Source organism: Anomaloglossus baeobatrachus, chromosome 7 (assembly GCF_048569485.1).
Source record: "Anomaloglossus baeobatrachus isolate aAnoBae1 chromosome 7, aAnoBae1.hap1, whole genome shotgun sequence".
Classification (NCBI taxonomy): domain Eukaryota; kingdom Metazoa; phylum Chordata; class Amphibia; order Anura; family Aromobatidae; genus Anomaloglossus; species Anomaloglossus baeobatrachus.
The window spans coordinates 36,595,684-36,619,922 of record NC_134359.1 but is presented as its reverse complement, the minus strand read 5'-3'; the positions used below and the strand labels follow the sequence as shown (position 1 = coordinate 36,619,922).

Genomic DNA, 24,239 nt, shown 5'->3' with positions numbered 1-24,239 from the left:
AGAAATTGGATCCATTTTTTTTAACAATGAAATCTAAGGGAGAAGGGTCATAAACGATGGTCATCTGTTATGTCATTCATAAATGGATCAGTGTTTTAATTAACGAGGATCAGAACGCTAGAGATGTCCAGAGACACCGCAAGTAAAAATGGATCCGTTGCAAAGTTAATACAAACGGAAATCAAAGTGCGCATCCATTTTTGCTCTATTTTTCTTTAATACTGGATCTGTTAATGACAACTTGTGATATGAACAGATTTTTATCTCCAAGAAATTCCAGATTTCTTGTTACCTGGAGTCTTGGTGTGGCGCCCTGGACAAGCCAGGTCGTCACAGGTTCTGCAACAACACACCCCACACCCCGAGATAGGCACATCAGTCACACACGCAAATCCTTGTTGCCTCCCTCCAGGGGCTGATGTCCACACCAGGTGGGGTGGAGCCAGGTGGTTGGCCCCACCCACTGAGGAGTTCACAGTCCTGGAGGCGGGAAAAGGAGGTCGAGAAAGAAGTTGGAGTTGAGTGAAGTGATAGTTGAGGAGCAAGAGCAGACTGATCGTGTCCGGGTACGTGGCCCGGGCCCCCAAGAGCAAGGTTGGCAGACGGTGGTGACCGTCTGCAGGAGAGGTCGATTGGCGCATAACCGTAAGGACCGGGGACGGGCGGTGGCCCGCCGGTACCGAACCGGGGAGCGAAGAGAAGCCAGCACCATTCGGCAGGGCCTACGGACCCCGACCAGGCTTGAAGTCGCCGTTAAACCGGTCAAATCCGTCAGCAACGGGAACCTCCGGGGTTTCCCAGCAGCAAAGACCCGACTGAAGGCAACCGCTCAACCGTGAAGGGAAATACAGCTACCGCCACAGCTAGAGTTCCCAGGGCCAGAGCCTGCGGGCAAAAGGGGCTCCCACGGCATCTATCCATGCTGGAGAGCGGGTTACCGGTGGGAAGCCATCAGGGCCAAAAACACACTACAGGTGCAGGGAGAGACAGTCACTGCCAACCTACCGGGAGTGACCACCGCAGCCGGCTGCGGGACCCGTCCATCCAGCCGTTTGTTTTACCAGAGACTCCGTCTACGTTATTGGCTGAGTGAGTACCACCGTGCCGTCTAGCACTGCGCTGCCCCCCCCCCGCGACCCTGCACCTCGCCAAACCCTGCCATCCACCTTTCAGTCACCATCACCGGGCCCCGGGACCACCAAAACCCCCTACCCATGGAGGGGAGAGAAACATCTCGGCTGCTCCCTGTTATCGCTCCCGGGATCCCCGTCCAGAGCAGCGGTGGTGTCCCCAACCTCGCCACAAACCGTGGGTGGCGTCACGGACCGACTTCCCAAACCCCAAAAACTATTCCCCTTTCACTCACGGATGAGGAGCGCCTTTCGAGTCCCCGGATCCGGCCCACCGCTCGAGCCACCGAGCAGCAGTAGCAGCAGCCAGACCCGAGCGTGGTGAGCGCCGCGTCCCCTCCCCGCCCGTGACATCGGGAAGGCCGGAACTGAAATATGGATAGGCAAAAAATACGAGATGCAGGGGAAAAAAAAAAGGGGCACGGCCGCTACGGAAAATTTCCAGCCATGCTGCACAATTATGCAAATAATAAGACTAATTAATTCTCCTTTAAAGGATCAAAATAATACTGCCATGTGGATCATGCACAATATGTAATATTATATATATGGTACAGGCCATACAATATATATAGTGCAGATACAACAGATCCTTGTACTGGCAATGCGCGGTATATGTTCTCAGGATGGGACATGCAAACTGTGGGTAGGAAACATCTTTTGCAAATAGAGGTCAGAAGAACAAAGAGATTGTAATCTAATTCACTCCTACAATGGCCGCTGTATCAGTGTATATGGTGTAATTGCAGGCGAGCTTATCACTCGTTTAGACAAAGAGCGTTTTAATGGCATTTCATGGCAATCGTACAGCGCATCGTGCCAATCTGATCACTTTTGAGATGACTCTGGGTGACACATATCCTGACTGCGAGGACCGGGAAGTAATAACGCTACTATTCATAGTGAAGGAACGAATATCTGGAATTACAACCGCCCCGAGTCACAGGTTCATGCATCTGACGGCTGCAGACAGGGGAGCCCGGGGGCCGGGGGTCCTACAACTCCTCCTCTGGGTCCACCAGGGATAGTCTAGAGAACAGCTCTGTGTTATTTCTATGAAGGTCACTGAGTAAGGAATAACATATCTGACAGTTTACAGATGACTTTTTTTTAATGATCAAGAGTTTCTTAAAATTCTACTACATTCACATCAAGAGCTGCATTCATAATTCTGCTATGATCTAACTCATCATAGGCATTCTATCATTCTATGAAAGCACTGCTGAAATGATATGTGTACAGATCAGAAACTGGTAGGAAACGTTGCAAATGTTACTCAAAACGCCTAAAAAACCCCATGAAATTTCTGCTCAGTGGTTATTTGCACGCAGAATCTTTTTGCTGAGTTTTCAGCCCAGAAACAGGCAATAGTTTCTTCAGGAGTTTTTTTTTTTAGCAGAAACTTCCACATTTTTGATGATGAATTTTGTGAAAGGTTCTGAGAGTTTTCTGCACATATTCACTAAACAGAGAAACAAACATTTTGAGGCTATGTGCGCACGCTGCGGATTTACCCCGAATTTTACAGCGGATTTACTGCAGAAAATGTGTCTAACCTTTCTGCAGTCATTCCCCAGCAAAACCTATGGGTATAAAAAAAAAAAAAAAAAAAAAAAATGGGTGTGGGACAGGGGTAAGTCTCTTTTGGGGATAAGCGGACCTACAGAGCTCTGGCCACTGTGGCAGAACCCCGATTTGCCAGAAATTAAAAAATTAGTAGGGTTCAGAGGATGGGAGGATAAAGGGATCCATTTAGTGTCACAAGTACTAAAAAATAATACTCTTAAAAGCTTTGAACAACTGAGAACGGAGTTTCACCTTCCGCATGTCTTCTTTTATCAGTATTTGCAGCTGAGACACGCACTGGAAAGACAGGGGAGGACAAACCCGGTAACAGTGACACATAATCAAACATTACATAGGCTGCTTACATCGGAGTCCTCTAAGGCCGGTTTCACACATCCGGCGTTTCGCCGGTTTACCGGATCCGGCGCTCTCCCGTACAGACAATACAGTACAGTGACAGCGCTGTAACTTCCGGGTCACATGCGCCGGTCACATGACAGCATGTGACCGGCGCTTGTTGCGCTGTCACTGTACTGTAGTAACTGTATGGGAGAGTGCCGGATCCGGTAAACCGGCGAAAAGCCGGATGTGTGAAACCGGCCTAAGGGTCTTATTTCGGAATTATATAAAAAATTACTACCTGCCCATCTGGAAACACATCCATTGATTGTTAAAAGCAAATGGGAACGAGACGTCGGTCCCCTGACGGAAGGCCAGTGGTCTGATATATTGGAACAAGTTCCTAAACTGGCGGTATCGGAGTGCCAAAAGCTGTCTCAAATATATCTCATCCACAGGGTATATAAAACTCCCAGTCTACTATTTAAGATGGGACTCAGACCAAACACACAGTGTGTTAGGTGTGGACAGGATGATGCCCATTTGATGCATGTTATGTGGGAGTGTGGACACATTGGCGATTTCTGGAACCAAACCCTGGGACTTATAGATCAGATATATCATATCACAATACAACCGTCGCCCCACCTGTGCCTGTTGAGTCTGTGGGAAGGAGAAGTGGACCCGGATTCTCCAACAGCCCTGGGAATAGCCCGTATCTTGTACCAAGCAAGAAAGCTACTTGCATATCACTGGTTAGACCCTTTACCACCAACATTACCAGAGCTCAAAAACAAATTAAATAACGTCATAAGATTGGAAAGGGGAGTTTATTTAAAAAGAAAAACATTGAAAACGTTTTACAGCATTTGGCGGCCATGGATGGAGTTGCCGGGCCTACCCTCTAGTGCACTGGTTCGGGATGCAATGCTGGACCGGTTACTGTTGTGCCTGCAGTGATGGCGTGTGTGAGGAAGGGAATTAAAACTAGTTTTTTCTGTGACGAAGTGGACTTTGAATGAAGAGGTGAGAGAGGACTGGAAGGGTTTCATGGATGACTGCACGGAGAGGGAGGGGCAGGAGAGTATAGCAATATGATGTGGAGCGACACGGCTGATAGACGAGGTACTTCTGTTAGTTGCATAATTTAAGTTTTGTTTATTTGTAGAGCCACGAGGTTTGTAGGCTCAAGCTATATAATAATATAATTATGATTTGAGAACTCTATTATATTTACATATATGCAGAGAAAGAACCTGATTTATAAATCACATTTGTTTATCTGTTTATTGTTATCAGTTATATGAAAAGTGAAATACTCTCTGTATTGATCCCTAATGATTTAATAAAAAAAGATCTGATTTAAAAAAAAAAAAAAAAAAAAAAAAAAAATGCTCTGCGCACACTGTGTTTTTTATACCTGCGGATTTACTCGCGGATTTTCCACTGAGGAATTAATGAGCATGTCACTTCTTTTCCCCAGGTACCTGCGGTTTTTGCCATAGATAATGGTAAAAATCACCAGGGACCAACCTGCGGAAAATCCGCACCAAAAACGAACCAAACCGCGGTAAAACCGCATGCGGATTTCATTGCGGTTTTGGTGCGGTTTTTTACTGCAGGTGTGGGATTCTTTCAGAGGGTCCGGTTTTTCCTTAAGAAAAAGTCACTTTCTAGTGCGTCACATGACCTGAGATTGGGATTTATGTTTTTCAAATTTGGAGACATTTTGGTCACTTTCTGCTTCAAAAAAAGAAAAACGAATTGAAAAACTCTGCGTGTACAAAGCCACTTTCCACCCACCAAATTTAGCAAAAAAGATTTTCATTATTTTTTTGGGAGGAAAGGATCTATTACGATATCCTACTCAAAAAAAACTGTTTAAAAAAAAATTGTTAGAAAGCTTAATTTATTTTTAAGGGAAATTCTTTTCTGTTCATATAAAGTTTTTGGGTTTTTTTCTAAAGAGGCTTTTAAAAACATAAAGAGGAGTGCCACTTTTTTTAAATGGATCCTGAAGGAAACCTCTCCAAATAGGCACTGTCTGATTAAAGGAAGACAAAGTAAATGCTTCAGAAAAAAAAAAAAGTTTAAAAAAAGTCGTCAAAACCTGTAAAGAAAATGAAAAACCTCCAAAAACTCCACAATAAATTTGAGTCCCTTGAAATGGCTTCTGCTTGAAAATCTCAGTTTTTGAAAGCCTCAAAGAAGTCTGTGTGCACAAACCCAAAAAGCTTAGCTGAGACATTAGAATGCGCTGAACATTCCGGGACGTGTAATTGTTTGTAAATATTTTCAAATATTTCAAATAAATATTTTCTAATAAATATAATTAATATAATAATATAATTAATTAATAATATAATTATATATAATTAATTAATTAATATAATTAATAAAATACATATTTAAAATAAAATATTTTCTGCCCCTTCAGCAGAAATATGGAAAAAAAACCTGCTACAGTGTGCATAAGAACTGTAATGACCCCATGCATAATGTCCATAGCTCCACAAACTGTCCTGCATGATTATGAATAATGTCCAGGCTTCATGTCCATTATGGATGGACTTTATGACAACTATTCTCACATTGCCCCTCATCTCATCGGACAAAGCCTGAAAAGCAACCAACTACAATATCCCCATCTGCACAAGGTCTGCCCTGCACAGACAATGGCCAACAGGAGGGGAGAGGAAAAATTAGCAACTTATTTCTAGGGACTGTCTCAATTTTTTGGGAAATAATACTGGTAATTTATATAAATAATACTGGTAATACTTAATAATTAATAATAATAATAATACTAAATAATTAATACTTAATAATTAATAATAATACTTAATAATTAATACTATAATAATTAATACTTAATAATAATAAACTGGGAAATAATACTGGTAATTTAAATAATACTGGTATTTGAGGTCCCAGTTTAGAAAGGGGCTGGATTTTCCTAAACTCCACCCACATCTGGGTGTTCCTAGCGAGGTCCTGAGGGTGGGGCTAAAATATGTGCCCCAACTTTGTGGACATTTTATTTTATATTTTTTTACTTAAATGCATGTATTTGGAGCTAAAACTAATTTTTGCAATTGGGTTCCATTAAAAACTTTGCATCGTTTGGTTTTTACAGGATCTAAGGCGGGCTTTACACGCTGCGACATCGGTAGCTGATGCTAGCGATGCCGAGCGCGATAGTACCCGCCTCCGTCGCGCATGCGATATGTGGTGATTGCTGCTGTAGCGAACATTATCGCTACGGCAGGGTCACACGCACATACCTGGTCGGCGACGTCGCTGTGACTGCCGAACAATACCTCCTTCAAGGGGGAGGTGCGTTCGGTGTCACAGCGACGTCACTAATCGGCCGGCCAATAGAAGCGGAGGGGCGGAGATGAGCGGGACATAACATCCCGCCCACCTCCTTCCTTCCGCATTGCCGGTGGAGGCAGGTAAGGAGATGTTTGTCGTTCCTGCGGTTTCACACACCGCGATGTGTGACGTAGCAGGAACGACAAATAACATCGTATCTCCTGATGTAGACAGTAGTAGTACAGATCAGCGATTTTTTATGCTTTTGCGCTCGTTCATCGTCGCACCTAGGATTTACACGTTGAGATGATGTTATCGGCGCCGGATGTGCGTCACTAATGACGTGACCCCGACGATATATCGGTAGCGATGTCGCAACATGTAAAGCCCGCCTTAGTCAACTAATTTTTCACTAAAACAGAGGATATAGAGCCCAGAAAAAAATGTGTTAAAAAATCTCCATAAGGCCTCCGTCACACATCCGTGCCTCCGGTCCGAGTTTGCCATTTTTTGCACGTACCGGAGACACGTGCTTACGTTGAATCATTTATTTTCATGTTAAAAGCCGCACGTCATTATTTTTGCACGGAGCGTGTGTACGTTCCGTGCATACGTGTGTCCGTTTAGAAAAAGCGCTGACATTTCCAGGTTGCTCCGGGATCACGTACTCACAGACCCTTTACATCCTATGGGTCCATGTTGACACGTACGTGATACGGATGATGTCCGTGTGCTATCCGTGCGTTCTGTATCCGTGTGGCTCAAATCAAGTTTGTTACAAAATTAAATACTTGCAGGTGGCCAAGATACCCTACAAAATCCAACATAAAAAAAAACTAAGGCCTCCGTGGATAATGGCATGGTCGTAGTATATATCCAAACACATTGGATATCCAAGTAAAAAGACCAACAGGTTAATTAATTGTGGATGATTATAACAATGTGCTAATCAAATCCACCTATGTATCATTATTCCCAACAAATATGAAAATCGGACAAGATACGGAAAGCATACGGAACACACACTGACGTATTACACGCACAGAAAAACGGAAACACGTACACAAGTAGGACACACGTATGCACACGGACACTACATGGAGAGGAAAAACGGACATCGTCACACGTACGTTTTTTTCACGTGAGTGTGGCACAGGCCTAATACAGTTAGATTGAGATCACTGATGGATCCTCAGTTGACTCATTTTTCAGCTAAAACAGAGATAATAGTGCCCAAAAAAAAAATAAAAATGTTACAAACTCTCCATCAAACAGAACAAGCTCACTGGTGGATCTCAGTTGACTCATTTTTCAGCTAAAACACAGGCTATGGCGCCCAGAAAAAAAAAAGTGTTACAAACTCTCCATCAAACAGAACAAGCTCACTGGTGGATTCTCAGTTGACTCATTTTTCAGCTAAAACACAGGCTATAGCACCCAGAAAAGAAAAATAAAAGTGTTACAAACTCTCCATCAAACAGAACAAGCTCACTGGTGGATTCTCAGTTGACTCATTTTTTAGCTAACACAGAGGCGATATAAGGAAAACTGTGGGAAATGTTAATTAAACTCAATTACACTTATAAAAGAAAGATTTTTAGCTCCAATATCATGCATTTAAGTAATAAAATTAGCAAGCACAGGATTTTATTATTTTTTTTTATTACAAAAACAATTTTGTGCTTGATGATCGGCAATTAAATACTGCAAAATAACGCTAAAACCATCCCAATTAATGAAGTGTCTGTCACTCAGCCCGTGATTCTTTAACCATAAATCATAAACATGTCATACCAGACGACTCTCGGCAGACAAGTAACTACAAGATGGCACCATTCACCCATTTTTATGGCCCAGGGGAATCCACTGATCTGTTTGATAAATGACTTCCCTTTTCTGAAAAAAATCAGAGCTCAAATACACTGCTGAATTAAACATTTTAATAAGTCTAGTGCATAAAAGGTGGCACCAGTACCCCTCCATCCCTCCAAAAAAATAATTTCGATGAAATGTTGTGCCGAGTTTTTACAAATACAACAAACTTTGCGCTCTGTACTTCTGTATACTGGTATAATATATTCCGCATAATTTAGAACTGGGGCGGAGCTAAAAATAGTCCCTTTTTAAAGGGGTTTTCCCACTATAAATTTGGGGGTTTTGGTGGTTTTCCTGTTGGGACCCCATAATGCCCAACCTGCGTGTTTCTACACCTCCCGTTTATTATTAAAGACAGTGATTGTGTATGAGTGGTTGGAATCGGCGCGGAACGGGCGACCAGACAGATTTATTGACTTTTTAGCATACGGGAAAATCACTAATGGTAAAACATGACACAATGATGTCATGCAATGTTCTGCTCTGCACTCGCTCGGACTCTGTTCAGTATGACAGGCAATCTGGTGTCTTGTTCAGCCAAAGCCGGGCGTCGGCTGTTTCTTGTTCACTGCTCATCAGTCCAGCAGGAGTTTATCCCTGCTGGGTTGTGAACTGCTGCTAGGAGCTCAGGTTGCTTATAACCATTCACAGCCGCCTCCACCTTTTATAAGGTGCTAGATCCGGTTCCTCATTGCCGATTATAGCTCCAGCGCTGCTCCAGCGATTCTGGTCTTTAGCGTGTGATCCAGTTTCTAGTGATCAGTTGTATCATATATTGTGTGGTGCGGAAATATCTCCATTGTCAGTTTATTTCCTCCCTGTATCTTATTTCTTCCTGTGCACTTGTTGTCTCTCCCCTGTATTTGTTTGCAGTGTGTTTGTGTTATGGTTCTCACCTGTCTGCGCTATTTCAGGGGATTATTACTTCGCTCCCTGCCCTCCCCAGAGATCGGGGAGAGAGGGTGTTACACCAGGGCATGGATAGGAGTTAGGGTCACGCTGGTGGTGCAGACCTCACTACCATTGAGCGTACCTCTGGGATAAGGGACAGCGCAGGGTCCCCAGTCTGAGGATCAGTCTAGGTACTTCTGCTCAGTTACTCTTCACTCCCACAACAACTGACCAACCACTGGTGAAAAATCGGTCAGTTTCTTCAGAAATGACCCCTTACATTATATCTGGGGGAACTTTTCCATCACAGTTTGGTGAACTCTAATTTACCTATGTGAGATATAGAACAGCCATCTATATCCAATAAGATAAAAAAATGTAGCCCCCTTTTCTTTAGAAAAGACCTGCTATAGCTTCTCTTAGCTTCTTTATTGATCAGTATTCATCTGGAAAGAAATACTGCAGAAAACCTGCTGCAGTCGGCAAGAGAATGGCAGCCGCCCCAAGCATAGCGTCCAGAGCTCACCGTGAATATGTTGGAGTCCAATCTCCAAATTCTTTCTGGTTGGGCTTTGTAATGACTGGTCACCGATATACACCTGTATATGGGCACTGAAAATCTCTTTACCACTGACCAAAGACCACTCGGTGATCAGAAAGTTGGTGTATTGTGTGCAATGTATCGGTTTAGCACCGGTATGTCCCTGGACATTTATGAATAGTTTGTGAATGTTGATTGTGAGTTAATGGAAGGGTACGATGGAACAACGTGCCACATATCGGCAAAAAATTGAACTCTTCTTTGGCAACAGGGTAATTTCAAAGAAGCATTGGCCACCGAGGTCACCGAAATCGGACACCACCGGACTTCTTTGGGGGTATGCGTAAAAGAAAGGTCTATCAGAAGAAGCCTCGCACTGCGGAAGATTCAAAGGAAAACATCCAGTGTGAAATTGCTGCTATCCCACCGGATCTGCTTGCCGATACGTTCAGGAACATGAAGCATGGAATCGAAACATGAGAAGTACCTGGTACTAAATGGAGACCACTGCAAGCATCGAATGTAATGCAATTGATTACACATATGTCATGATATGTAGCACATTTCTTGGGGGGGGGGAATCAGATTTCTTCATCCTTTAATTTTAATTGGAAGGGTCTGACTCAGGGGGATTTTCAGGATCTTAGTGAAGTGTTCATAATGTTTATGACTGTCCGAATTCATCCTGATGACACTCGTCCTTTTTGTCTAATAATGGATTCTCCACTTTGGACAATCCCCATTTGTCAGAAGAATTTTTGGTTCACATTTCCAGACCATGACTATTTGATGCATCAACTCGTGATGGTCCTTGTCACAGGTGTGTCACGGGTGACTCGACAGTCCTATAGTGTCCGGCAATAGAAGGTCATAGCATTTGGCTGCGCAACTTGCTCCCTGACCTTCTATTATTCCTGCTGTCAGTATTGAGTACACTAAGCATCTCCTCTACTGGGTTTTCATCCTTTTCCTACTAGGACCCTGTAGAGCTCATCTTCCCTTCAGCTGCTGATCATCTGTTTTTCCCCTTGGGTTTAAATATTCTCATTTTCCCCTAGACTTGTGCTGGTGATATTCGGTTACTTCACAAGCTCTGGATGCAAGCAGGTGGCTTGCACTCATCAGTAGGATCGTTGCTGCTCTTTGATGAACTTCCTACTGAGTCGTCTAGAGATAAGTTTTTTGTGGTTTTCTCTTGTTTGTTGTCCCTGTGTGCCCTTTAGCGCCTAGTGGGGTTGATGAAGAGCTCACCCCATCCGCTCCCTACCTAGGGCCCAGATCAGGGTCAGCCTAGGATCAGGTATCCTGCTCGGTGCATAGGTGCGGAACCTATCTAGGGCGGTGAGGGAACCCAGGGCCCAGTGGTAGGTTTGGTCAGGAGTCACCATCTCCCCCTTCCCTAGACATAGGGTTTCCCTTCCTTTTCGCTTGGTACTTCTCTGTACCTAGCGTGACAGTCCTGGGGTGGATAGATGTATGGATCGTGCTCAGGAGCTGAGCCTGCTCCATACAGGGCCGATGCCGGCAGCGTTACACAGCCGGGCCCCTCTAGTAAGCAGTACACCGCAGCTTGCCCGAATCCGTGCCGTTTAACCATTTAAGTATCGCTGTCTTTTACAGTTTCTTACACTTAAATGGATCATTCACCGGAAGGGCTCCATTCTGGCACACATCGCCTAGCCTACTTTTATTTTATTTCTACAAAGTTCCAAATTTTTTATGCCACTAAAATAATAAAAAAAATATACAAATTTGGTATTGATACAATCGTACTGCCCTGGAACATACTGTAATCTTGCCAGGTCTCTATTGCTGCAAAATGAACTGCAAAAAAAGTAACCCAAAAACAATGGCGGAATTGCACTTTGTTCACCACTTGAAATTTTTGTTTTGCCTTTTTATTTTTCAGCACAGCATATGTCATCATTCAAAATTATAATGTATCCTACGGAAAAAAAACAAGCCCTTACGTAGTAGCCATGAGGAGGAAAAAATGAAAATGTGACGGCTCTTAGAAGCCGGGGGGGGTGTTAAAATCCAAAACTTAAAATTAATTGCATTCCTTAGAGGTTAAAAAAAATTGTATTTTGCCCCAGAGAAGCCTAAGCTATCCTTGGTATACCATTCACGTATACGGCCGTCCACCCCAAACCATGGAGCAGACCGGCCCTTATCCCCATGTAACTTGCTGCAACAGAAAACCCTTGACCTTCTAACAGAAGGGCCCCCTGCAGGTCGGGGGCTGTGCGCAGATTTCCCAATGACCTTTGTACGTAATCATGATATTATGTCCTGTGGACTAAATGTTTTATCATTTCCCGCTCCCAGACATTAATAAACAATTTGCTTTTCTCTGACACTTTTCTTTTAAAGGCCGCTCACAATCCATACAGTAATGTCGGTGTAGTGACTGGAGCGTGCGCCGCGGCCCTTAATCATCCGGTGATCTATACGGCCCCGCGCTTTATAGAAGCGAAGCAATCAGCTCTCAATACTCTGTGTTCATAGATCACCAAACACTTGGACAGAACTATTGATTTTACGCTTAGGTGGCCGCTCGCCACCGAGATCCAGACTCATCTGCACGTCGTGTCTTCAAGGTGCAAGACGTTCAGTGATCAGCGGCGTTCTTATTGCAAACTGATACCACAAATATGTCACCACCAGATAATAAAAATATAATAAAATAAATGCAATATATTCACTATATCCTAAAGAAGACACAATCTAAGTGTTTTAGAGACAAAAGCCTCCTGACTATGGCTGTGTCCTGTGCCACTACAGGAGAGCGCAAAGAGAAATAACACACACTGCATATCCGAGACTGGGGCCCAAATACCACCAGACACCAGGGACTAGACGTCTATTCCGCCAGGGCTGATAGTACTAAACCACTTCTCAGCCACTAGGTATAAACCAATATTCACCAGGGCTGATAGTACTAAACCACTTCTCAGACACTAGGTATAAACCAATATTCACCAGGGCTGATAGTACTAAGCCCCCAGACACCAGGGACCAAGCCTCTAATCCACCAGGGCTAAACCATTATTCACCAGGGCTGAATGTACTAAACCAGTAGACAACAGGGACCACACCTTTAATCCACAGGACTAAATCAGTATTCACCAGGGCTGATAGTACTAAACCACCAGACACCAGGGATTAGGCCTCTAATCCACCAGGGCTAAAACAATAGTCACCAGGACAGTTAGTACTAAAGCACCAGACATCCGAGACTGGGCCTCTAATCCACCAGGTCTATACCAATATTCACAAGGGAAGATAGTACTAAACCACCAGACACCATGAACTAGGCCTCTAATCCACCAGGGCTAAACCAATATTCACCAGGACAGTTAGTACTAAAGCACCAGACACCATGAACTAGGCCTCTAATCCACCAGGTCTATACCAATATTCACCAGGGAAGATAGTAATAAAGCACCAGATACCAGGGACTACGCCACTAATCTACCAAGGCAAAACCAATATTCACCAGGGCTGATAGTACTAAACCACCAGACACCAGGGACTAGGCCTCTAATCCACCAAGGGGAGACCACCAGTATCAAGACTAGCAGTAATAAACCATCAGACTCCAGGGACTGGACCTGGAATCCACCATAGATAAACCAGCATACACCAGGGCTGATACGGTAGTACTAAACTGAAAGACACCAGGGCCTTGACATCAAATCCATCAAGGCTAAACCAGTAGTCACCAAGCCTATAGTACTAAACCACAACACACCCGGGACTAGAGCTTCAATTCACAAAAGGTAAATGAATAGTCACCAGTGCTGATAGTACTAAACCTTCAGACATGAGGGACTAGTCCTACAAAGGAGGGATACTGGTTGAGAGGCTGGTAGTATTAAACCACCAGACACCAAGGACTGGGCTTCTAAACCACCAAGTCTAAAACGATAGTTACCAGAACTGATAGTACTAAATCACCAGACACCAGGGGCTAAGTCTCTAAGCCACCAAGGCAAAACCACCCGTACCTGGATTAGACCTAAAATCCACCAAGGCTAAACCATAACACATCGGGGATGGTAGTACTAAACTACCAGACACGAAGGACGGTAACTTATGTCCCCTGAAAACAAAATGCATGTTGAAATTCATCAGCCTGACCTTTATTCTCTTTGATAAAAGGGAAAGTAAGGAGACCCCCATATAAAGTACATTAGATGATTGACCAATCCCACCAAAATAGTCAGATTTGGCAAGCCATAATCAAAAAATGTATGGTCAACTTTAGAGGACTAAACCTCAAGGCACCAGGGCCAGGATAAACCAAAGTAGGATGAACTTTTATAGGACTCTCACTTAGTGTTAATGGAACTGCCCGATATGAGCCTGATGCCATGGTGCAGTGTGGGCTACCCGTGCCCACGGCAAGGCAAGCACTTTGTCTCCAAAACCATGGACCATTAGTACTCTCTAAGTCCCTTCCACCGGTCCACTATTACATTCTTTATCCTCCAAGCACATATATTGAATTGTAAGAAAATACTTGTGCCATTATACCGTAATTTGCCTACTGATCAATATTTGTTCTATTGATTAGAGGAAATCCCTCAATCATGTCCAAAAATCAATGCCACGGATGGCCAAACTCATATTTCTTAGTGAACCTTATCTAGTGGCAGGTTCTGGTAAAGTGACAAAGTTGTCAACTTCCACCAGACCAGCTTGATCTTTGACTCCAATGAAGACAAACAACCATAATACTACTACTATAACATACCGTAAGGTAGAATGCCTGCCCGATCGGGTAATACTATTTCCTACAGGTGACGGTAGGTTGCTTCCTCTATGTAGGTCTTCGATAGAACGACTCCAATGTTTCGATTTATCGACATTGTTTTCTACATTATTTTCCAGACTTTCAAAGTCAAATCTAAGCAGAAATAAAAATAAAATAATAAGAAATCAGATTTAAAAGAAATATATTACTTTTTACAACTTTAGTTTAAAAAAATCAGCTGTAATAAACATTAGTGGGTCATGTAATACTCACATGGGTTGTTTGATGCCCTCCCCCAAACCTGCCTCAGGAATCAACTCCCCATATCTCAGTTTCCCTCACCCTTTTTGAGAACATTACTAGCTTTTACTGCAATTTCTGCTCAATTTTTGGTCCTTTAGGCTGGGGCTACATGGTGACTTTGGCCATGACACTTTGGCCAAAGATCGTTGTATGCTGTAAAATAATGCAAACAAATGGGGTTAAATTGGGACCCGTAAGGTACCACGACAAAAAAATTACAAAAAGTCAAAACAAGTTTGATTTTTATGCAACTTGCTTGTTGTGGCTGTGTTATCTTGGGGTGAAATAATAAAACCCAATTCCCTTGCATTATACCATCATAGCATACAGCAATCTACACCTGTGTCGCATCTAAAGTTGCCGTGAAGCTCCAGCCTTGAGAGGATGAGAGTCTTAAGAGGATGAAAGGATTTGTTCTTCCTTTCTCTCCTACAAGGAAGAGAATGTAGCAGATAAATTAGATGAAACACAGACTTTATTAGATTTTTGATAATTAATTGTGCCTCCATCCCAGTGACCAAGAAACGGCATGTCAGGTCATGTTTACTCATATACAATTATCACCACACAAGAGGCCCTTTGTGCCGTCTGCCTTTTACAAATGTTAGTAATTCTATTAGGGTGGAATTTTTCCATCACGGCAGTTTTCGGGAAAAGTGAATAATATAAGAACTTTTGCCAAAATTGTATTCTAAAAGGGAGAATAAAAAAAATACATTTCATTTAGGGATATTCATTTTCAAATTAGATGAGAAATTGAATAATTTTATAGCAAAAATAAATTGTAAAATTTCTGGCCTAACATTCACAAAAACAGACTCAAAAGGGATTACAAATCAAGAATTGCGAATTATCTATGTAGATGGCTACTTATATAGAGGTCCCTAAAATGTTCCTTCGTGTGGGGAAATCCCTACGTTGAGACCCCTTGAAGTGTAAGGGGAAAGCAAGTCATTCGTATCTCCGATGAAAAAAAAGTTTAATTTCTTGAAGAAAATAAGACAATAAATGATGGCCTTGAAAGAAAATGGCCAATGCTGAATTCAGAGGTGGGGCTTACATAGCAAAAAGAAGATAACCCCTGCTATGGTAGAGATGAAACTATAAATGCTTTATTCCATTAGATTAAAAGCATAAAAAAATACCCATGATAACAGGGGGATAAAGTTACTCTTGCGCACTTCTAACCGTACCGCCCTTAGTCATAGAGCATGCATATACAGTACAGACCAAAAGTTTGGAAACACCTCATTCAAAGAGTTTTCTTTATTTTCATGACTCTGAAAATTGTAGATTCACATTGAAGACATCAAAACTATTAATTAAAACATGTAGAGTGAAATACTTAAAAAAGTGTGAAACAACTGATAATATGTCTTATTTCTAGGTTCTTCAAAGTAGCCACCTTTTCTTTCATTACTACTTTGCACACTCTTGGCATTCTCTTGATGAGCTTCAAGAGGTAGTCACCGGAAATGGTTTTCCAACAGTCTTGAAGGAGTTCCCAGAGATTCTTAGCACTTGTTGGCCCTTTTGCCTTCACTCTGCGGTCCAGCTCACCCCAAAACATCTTGATTGGGTTCAGGTCTGGTGACTGTGGAGGCCAGGTCATCTAGCGTAGCACCCCATTACTCTCCTTCTTAGTCAAATAGCCCTTACACAGCCTGGAGGTGTGTTTGGGGGTCATTGTCCTGTTGAAAAATAAATGATGGTCCAACTAAACGCAAACCGGGTGGAATAGCACGCCGCTGCAAGATGCTGTAGTAGCCATGCTGGTTCTGTATGCCTTCAATTTTGAATAAATCCCCAACAGTGTCACCAGCAAAGCCCCCCCACACCATCACACCTCCTCCTCCATGCTTCAGAGTGTGAACCAGCCATGTAGAGTCCATCCATTCACCTTTTCTACAAAGACACGGTGGTTGGATCCAAAGATTTCAAATTTGGACTCATCAGACCAAAGCACCGATTTCCACTGGTCTAATGTCCATTTCTTGTGTTCTTTAGCCCAAACAAGTCTCTTCTGCTTGTTGCCTGTCCTTAGCAGTGGTTTCCTAGCAGCTATTTTACCATGAAGGCTGCTGCACAAAGTATCCTCTTAACAGTTGTTCTAGGGATGAGAAGGTGTGTCCAAACTTTTGGTCTGTAATATATAATATATAAATAAATATATATATACATATATATATATATATATATATATATATATATATATATATATATATATATATATATACACATATATACATATACATATATACATATATATATATATATATATATATATATATATATATATATATATATATATATATATATATATATATATAATACACACATACACACACACCGTGCTTCCCCGAAAATAAGTCGCTGTCTTATATTATTTGCCACGAAAAATGCGCTAGGACTTATTTTTGAGGCAGGGCTTACTTTTGGTCACCATTACTACATATCATATGGTATAGTCTGATATATCAGCATACTAAGGAGTTTTTGGTTACATTCGCCTAATCTAGGCTTTTAAGAATATTAGGGTTAAAAGTTATATTTTAGCCTCTTTTTCTTGCTTTGCACGTAACTATTTAAGGGACTCCCCTCTATTTTGAGGACTGCTGATTTGCCTATCCTATCTGAGCAGCATAGTGTTCAGTATCTTTGAGGGTCGATACGCTACTTACGTGACTGCGTATTGTGCAAAAGAGAGGTATTCCACAAGCACATCCAGACCCTTATTCTCTTCATTCAAAAATTCTCTCACCCATCTGTCAAAAAAAAAAGAAACATCATCATTAATCATTTCTACAATAGAAATTTACTGCAAAATTGGAATATAACACCTAAAAATATAGAATACTGACAATTAATTCGGCACGGCAATAGAGAACTAGGTCTGGACAGCTGCCGCAACACCAAAGAATCGGGACATGGAAATTCTTGTTTGGCGTATCTATGACTAAAAGTCCAAAGAACTGCTGAATTCTGATGCACTGACAAAAAATGTCTTTTATACAAGTTCAAAGTTCACATTTTGTCCCAAATTTTTCCTTTGCTGCCTGGCAGTGCCCGTCTATAAATACCAGCGAGGACCCATGGAGGTCTTTAACCCTTCCGCTGAAGAGGATCACAGATCAGCACACATCCCCCCACATCCCGATGATCTGTGCCCAAAATATGCAAAAATATGCTTCTTTTTTATTGTTTCAGATGTTATTTTTACATGTATGTTTAATATATTTACACTTCTTTGCTTTCTATCGAGATTTAAAATAAGGCAGGAGAAAAGAGAAGCTGAAGAATTTACTTTTAGGGATATTTAAAAGTAGCCAGATTCCAATATTCTTCATTTTTAACACCCAAAAAGTGTTGTGAGATAGAATCAGAGCCCGTCAAGACAAGCCGAAGTATGTCATTACAGCGGCTCAAACCGGGGGAGACCTTTCACCTTTTCTACATGAATTAAAGGGGCCGTTCTTTTTGGATAATCCTTTTAAGTGAATTCTGCTCTTTGCAGCAGGTCTTCACTTACTGGCAGAATTCGGGATCTTATTCCATATTTAAATGCCCAACATGACATATAGTCATATAATAGAGTTGTTTAAAGCCTGGTAGAGGGTATGCGCCAAATAGTACAGTTCAGGAGACAGTCTGATCATGACGTATCTATAAGGGATAAACGGGTCTCCAGTGACAAACTTCCCCTTAATTTAAACATATTAGTAACGACACAGACTCCAACTTTATTGCCGAATGGCCACAGCTTTATTCAACAGTATATATGTACCAAACTTGTGGCTCAACATGCCACCCCATTAACACCTGAACCTGTACATATATACATATTTTCCACAAAATGACACCTGATAGGTCCATCCGAGAGCCAAACCATCATTCCTATCCCCCGGCCGTAACCTCCAACCGGCCCAGGGGACCACCTCGGCCGTGAACAACCGACCCGAGGTGTAGGGTAATTAACGTTCCATCGTTAATTACCCCTCCCCAGAACCTGCAGGACCTCCACCTACAAGTTCCCATCCAACTCAAAGCCACTCCCCCTGAGTGGCTTCATACCAACAAACCTACTGTCGGTACACCAAACCTCTCTGAACGGACCTATCACCCCGCCACAGACCGGCCAAGTGACACCTTACTTGGCCCGGGCCCCCCACACCCCCAATGCTCGTTCCTTTCCATCCTTCAAATCCAACGTCCCAAATCCAACCGCCATCCGTGAGAATGGACCCCATCACACCTCAAATACTGCTCGGTGGACTTCTCCAACTCCTCGAATCGAACCACCAACCTCCGTTCCACGCTCCAAACCTGCCCATCGCCCGGTTCCATTTTTCCCAGGCCCTGCTAATCCGATCCACTCCTAGAACGCCACTGCCTTCGGGCTACCATATCGGACCTCACAATCACCATGCCATGGAACGCCCTCCACAAATGAAGTAAGTCCAACTTGCTCTCCCTTTTAACTCTCACGCCGTCCACACTCCAAAGTCATTCCCCCCCACATGCAGCATTAAAACCACAGGTTCCTTGTCAATCCGGCTATAATACACCAATTCAGGGCGAACTCTACACCAAGTCATGCCCCTAACTCCGAGCCATTACACACGGGCTTCCTCCATCGCCGCTCCGTACGAAGAGACTGCCCAAACCATCCTCAATAAAGGACCCCCCCCGTCTCCAAACATCACCTAATCAGATGTGGTCTAATATACAAACGAAACCTGGAGGAATCCCAGCTCCCAATCCACCGGGTCCAATCCTCACTCAGCCCCCCCACTTAGCCGCTTCGGTCGCTGCCACAATCCGAAAGGAGTGGGACCCACAATCCCTTGGCTACTCCCCCGGCCCTTACTAAAGCCTTCTTCAACACTGCCATACTGGAATCACGATAAGGCATATCCATCCCCATGTCTAAAGAAACACCGGGGTAGCCACCCCACACCTGCAAGAATTCCGCCACCTGAACCACTGGGCATAGGTGGTGCCCTGGCAATTCAAACAACGTCACCAGCCGTCCCCCACCTATTTGATCTGTCTATCGAAAACCATACCGGCACTCGCGCCATCCTTACCAAGCGTAACAACCTCTAATAACAGCCCGCCTACCGCATGCCTGGCAGGGCACCAAATTCTCTGATGCAGAGAGCCCCGAAAAATGCCAATACAAAGGCAACCTTAAACAGCCTCGTACCTAATCGGACGAGCATATATCCCCCAAACACATCACCAACCAATCAACGACGGAAACAATAGTGGCCGTCTCCTGTCTCGCGACCACGCGTCCTTTGAAAACCCTTTATCCCCCACCGCACCAGAAAATCCTTTGCCACGTCCCGAACCCCTTGCATTTTTAACAAGAAGGCCAACACCGCCCAACTTGTAATCATCACCGAAACAGACCGGCCTGCTGAAAAATCCCAGCTAATCAATGCCAAAACCCCCAGCACTCGGCCTGTCTAACCAAGCTCCATAAAAGCCGCCTTCTCCAATTTCTCCCATTCTCGCCACACAGGCTGGTATCGGAACAAGTAGCCTCAGTCACCAGTCTCCTGAATCCCTCAAATGCTACCCGACGCCAGGTCACGCAGCCATGCCGGGCATAGCTCTCCCACCTTGTCCGCTCCTGGCACCATTCGCCTGAACCTGTAGAACTGAAACCGAGAGCGCATCAGCCACTTCACTTTGCCCTCCGGGCACATGCTGCGCCACCACGCACCTGTTGAGTTCTAAGCAACCCTACTCCAGATGTCTCAAGTAGCACACCACCGGGGGCGATTTTGATGACCATGAATTAATCAAAATACACCACCGCCATGTCAGTACAATGCACACCAAGCTTCTTGCCCGCAAATTCTGGGCCCCAAAACTCCATCGCTACTATGATGGGGGAACATTTCCACCAACGCCAAATATGTCACAAACCCCTTTTTTCACCCAAAGCCGTGGCCATTAGCCCACACACCGATGCGTCCTAAAATTGCCCCCAAAACCTGATGCCCCCGCCGCATCAATAAACAGTGCCAGCTGGCTATCTAATACTGCCCTGCTCACCCATAACGTCCGTCCGTTGACTCATTCAAGGAATGCAGCCCCACACCAGCAAACCTTCTTTCATTGTCATTGTCACTCTGACACATAATTTGTAGCAATCACCCCTGCCATTGCGCTCGCCAGACGCCTGTTAAATATTCGCCCCATAGGCCTAGAGCGACCGGCAAAATTCAACTTCCCAAGGACCGACTGAAATCCTGTAACCGCACCTTCTTAGCCCAGTGCAACAACTGCACCGACACCTTCAAAACACGCAGCTCGTCCTCCGGCAATCGGCATACCATAGCCACCGAGTCAATTTCAATGCCCAAGAAACACAGGGACGTCACTGGCCCTTCTGTCTTCCCCCGTGCCACCGAATCCCCAGGCTTCCTGCAATGCGTTCTCCTGTAAATAACAGCAAGGAACAAACCGAGGAGCCCACTGGGCCCACGCAAAAGAAATCATCCAAATAGTGTATCACTGAGTGGACACCCGCCACATCCCTGACTACCCATTCCACAAACGAACTGACGCTTCAAACTAAGCGCCCGAAATAGAACAACCCCTGGGCAAGCACTGATCCACATAGTATTGCCCATCCCACCTGCACCCAAGGGTGCAAAAACTCTCCGGGTGCACCGGAAGTAACCGTAAAACTGCTTCCACGTCCGCCTTGGTCATCGGGGCCCCCTGGCCACTACCCACACGAACTCCCACGCCTTGTCAAATGATACATAACAGACCGCCGGCACTCGGGTGAAATCCCGCCGTTCACCAACAACCCAGCCGGGTAAGAGAGATGATGAAGGAGCCGATGCCCGTCCAACTCCGGCTTGGGTACCACTCCCGGCAGCGAAAAAACCCTCAAGTTGGGGGGTGACGGGTCCTGTACCAGCACCCGCCATCCATCCCGCTCCACCTCCTTCTAAAGCCTTTCCGTCACCACCTCCGGATGTCCTTTGTTGGACCCCGAATTATCCGGGCGAAACACCGGCGCCCCAAAATCAAATGGAACCCGGAAACCTACCATAAAACCCGTAGCAAACAGCTCCGCCGCCCGGTCATCCGGATATCTATTTAAATAGGGACGCATCCCTCGACCTTCACTAGCGTCCTTCCTGTTACCAAAACCGTCCCCCGACTTTTCTTTCCCCCTTTGAAACACCTGGCCAAAGAGTGGGAAACCTCCACAACCGGAACACTCGTGTTTGAACCGACACGCTGCCCCCAAACTTACATTACCCCTCACTAAATTTTTTAACACGCCCCTGCACCCGGGCCCCTGGCACCACCTCAAAAGGGGCTGCGCCGGAGCCGTTATCAAACGCATCCCCAAAACATATATCTTTGTGTTCCCACCAGATGCCCGGCCGCATAGCCTTCCAATGCCAGTTAGGAAGCGTCCTCAGGATCAACCTACACCTCCCCTTTTTTTTTTTTTTTTTTTTTTTTAAGATTCACTTGCCTTCACTGTATCCAAATTAAACTTTTCCAAGGGAAGCAGTGAAAATATTTTCCCATACTCCCTTTTTCTTATCTACTCCCTCACCTCCTTTTTTAAATGCCCCCATTTACGGACTCCCAAAGCACCCGTAACTTCGCTCCGTGCCCTAACATCCAAACGCACAACCTCATCATCCTTTTCCACGTCCTCGCTAACCAACGCCACGGCCGCCGCGCCGTCCGCCTGACCCGCAACGACCGCCGGCACAACCTCCTAAGTCTCTACCTCGCACACCGGTACCACCGGCAGCCACCCCGACCGTGGGACCCACCCACGCCCCCCCGCCAGGGACCCAGGCCCGCTTCGACCTGACCGCTCAGCCGACGATCCCTACAACACCCTTAGCAGCTGCCCCCAAAACTCCGCCCCGGGTAACCCTGACTAACCGACCGCACTAAACCCTCGGCAAACCACTCCCCGCGGTGGAACCCCCCGTCCCCGCTAACACTACCCACAACATTAAACATATTGGTTGTTCTCTCACCGGGCTGCCTCTGAACCGAATCCGGAGCAGCCGTACCGCGAACATCCTGCTGCCGTTCATCCGTCCTGCCGCCTCCTCCGGTCCGTCTTCCTCGCCCGAATAAGAGGAGCTGCTGAAGTCCGCTGGGGGGACCAGCGAGGGGACAGCCCGCACCTTGCGGCCGTCAACCCCCACGGTCACCGCACCCTGCTCCTCCGTGCACCTCCTATTTGTCCTCTGTTTTCTGCCGCAGAGCGGCGTCCTGCCGCCATCCTTCTTTGCTGCCCCCCCTTGCTGCACCGCTGTAATCTTGTAGCTCCCGGTGGTCCCCCCCCCTGCCGACTGCAGGAAGGCCGTGCCTCTCCGTCCGGATGCCAGGAACACCCCCCAGCCTGATCCCTGCTGGGAGGTACCGTAATAACAGACCGCCGCAAGGGCCCTGCCGACCGCATGACCCTGCTACCAGCACCCTCCGACTACCGCTCCGATCCGTCCCTCCATCCATGCTCTCTCCCCTGCCGTCTGCAGGGAGTCTCCCCGTCCGCTCAGTGGTGCCGGGCGCCACCCCCAGCCCGCACCTCACTGGGGGCTGCCGTTGCTCTGGTCCGTGGCCGTGCAGGCCGCAGACCGGAAGTAGGCCTCGCATAAGCGCCGCCCAACCCCCGGCCCGCGAAATCTCCGACGAGGATTCCTCCCGGCGGCCGGAGACACGTCCGAAGGTGAGGTGCACTCCGCTGCCCCGGAGGGTCCCCGAAGGGGCTCCTAAAACTGTCTTCTCCCCCCCCCGACGGGGGAGTAACGCTCCGGCGGTCGCGCCCGCCGAGCGTGCAGCGCAGCTCCGGGCGCAGGAGCAGAGAAGCCGCTCCAGCCCTGCAGACGCGTCCTCGCCGATGTCCTCAGATGCTCCTCCCCCCCCAGCTCCAGCACCGCCACCATTCTTCAGTCAGGGAGGCAGCAGCGCAGGGGGGACACACTGTCTGTAGGTCAACAGGGGCAGTGACCTCTGCACAGCCCCCTTTATACCCACACACCAACCCTCCCATATCCTGTCCCTCACCCAATCCCTTTTCCCGACTCTCCCACCAATCAGGCAGCCCCTATGTGCCTCCAACCTTAGCACTTAACTCTTTCCTACCCTAACCCTCCCGATCGTCATGGGCCTGTTCACCCCTATGGGGCTCTCTGGCCGTCTTTTTACGGGTAGGTGCAAACGGTGCGTTTTTGAGAAATCTGCACCAAAATCTGCAAGCCTACCCAAAAGCCAGCAAAGTCTATGAGATTTCTGAAGTGCTGTGCGCACGTTGCTTTTTTTTTCCCTTGCAGATTTTAGTGCAGAAAATAATCTGCAGCATCGATTGTTGGGGTGTTTTTTCCTGTGTTTTTTAGCTCTTCCAGCCATTGATTTGATAAGAAAAACACACCAAAAAACGCCAAGAAAACACAACAAAAATCATGCGTTATTAGGTGAGTTTTTCTGCCAGAAGGTGATGATTTCATGTTGAAAG

General features: G+C 45.5%; 1 protein-coding gene across 8 annotated transcripts in view; it reads right to left on the bottom strand.

The window, feature by feature from the left end:
- FMNL2 (formin like 2) overlaps positions 1-24,239 on the bottom strand; it is a 300,140-nt gene that overhangs the window by 68,278 nt on the left and 207,623 nt on the right. For all 8 annotated transcript variants that reach the window (XM_075317219.1, XM_075317215.1, XM_075317213.1 and 5 more), the window contains exons 5-6: positions 17,401-17,484; positions 14,417-14,569 (exon numbers count right to left, since the gene is read on the bottom strand). In XM_075317219.1, coding sequence (XP_075173334.1) covers positions 14,417-14,569; positions 17,401-17,484 — 237 coding nt within the window. The remainder of the gene's footprint in view (positions 1-14,416; positions 14,570-17,400; positions 17,485-24,239) is intronic.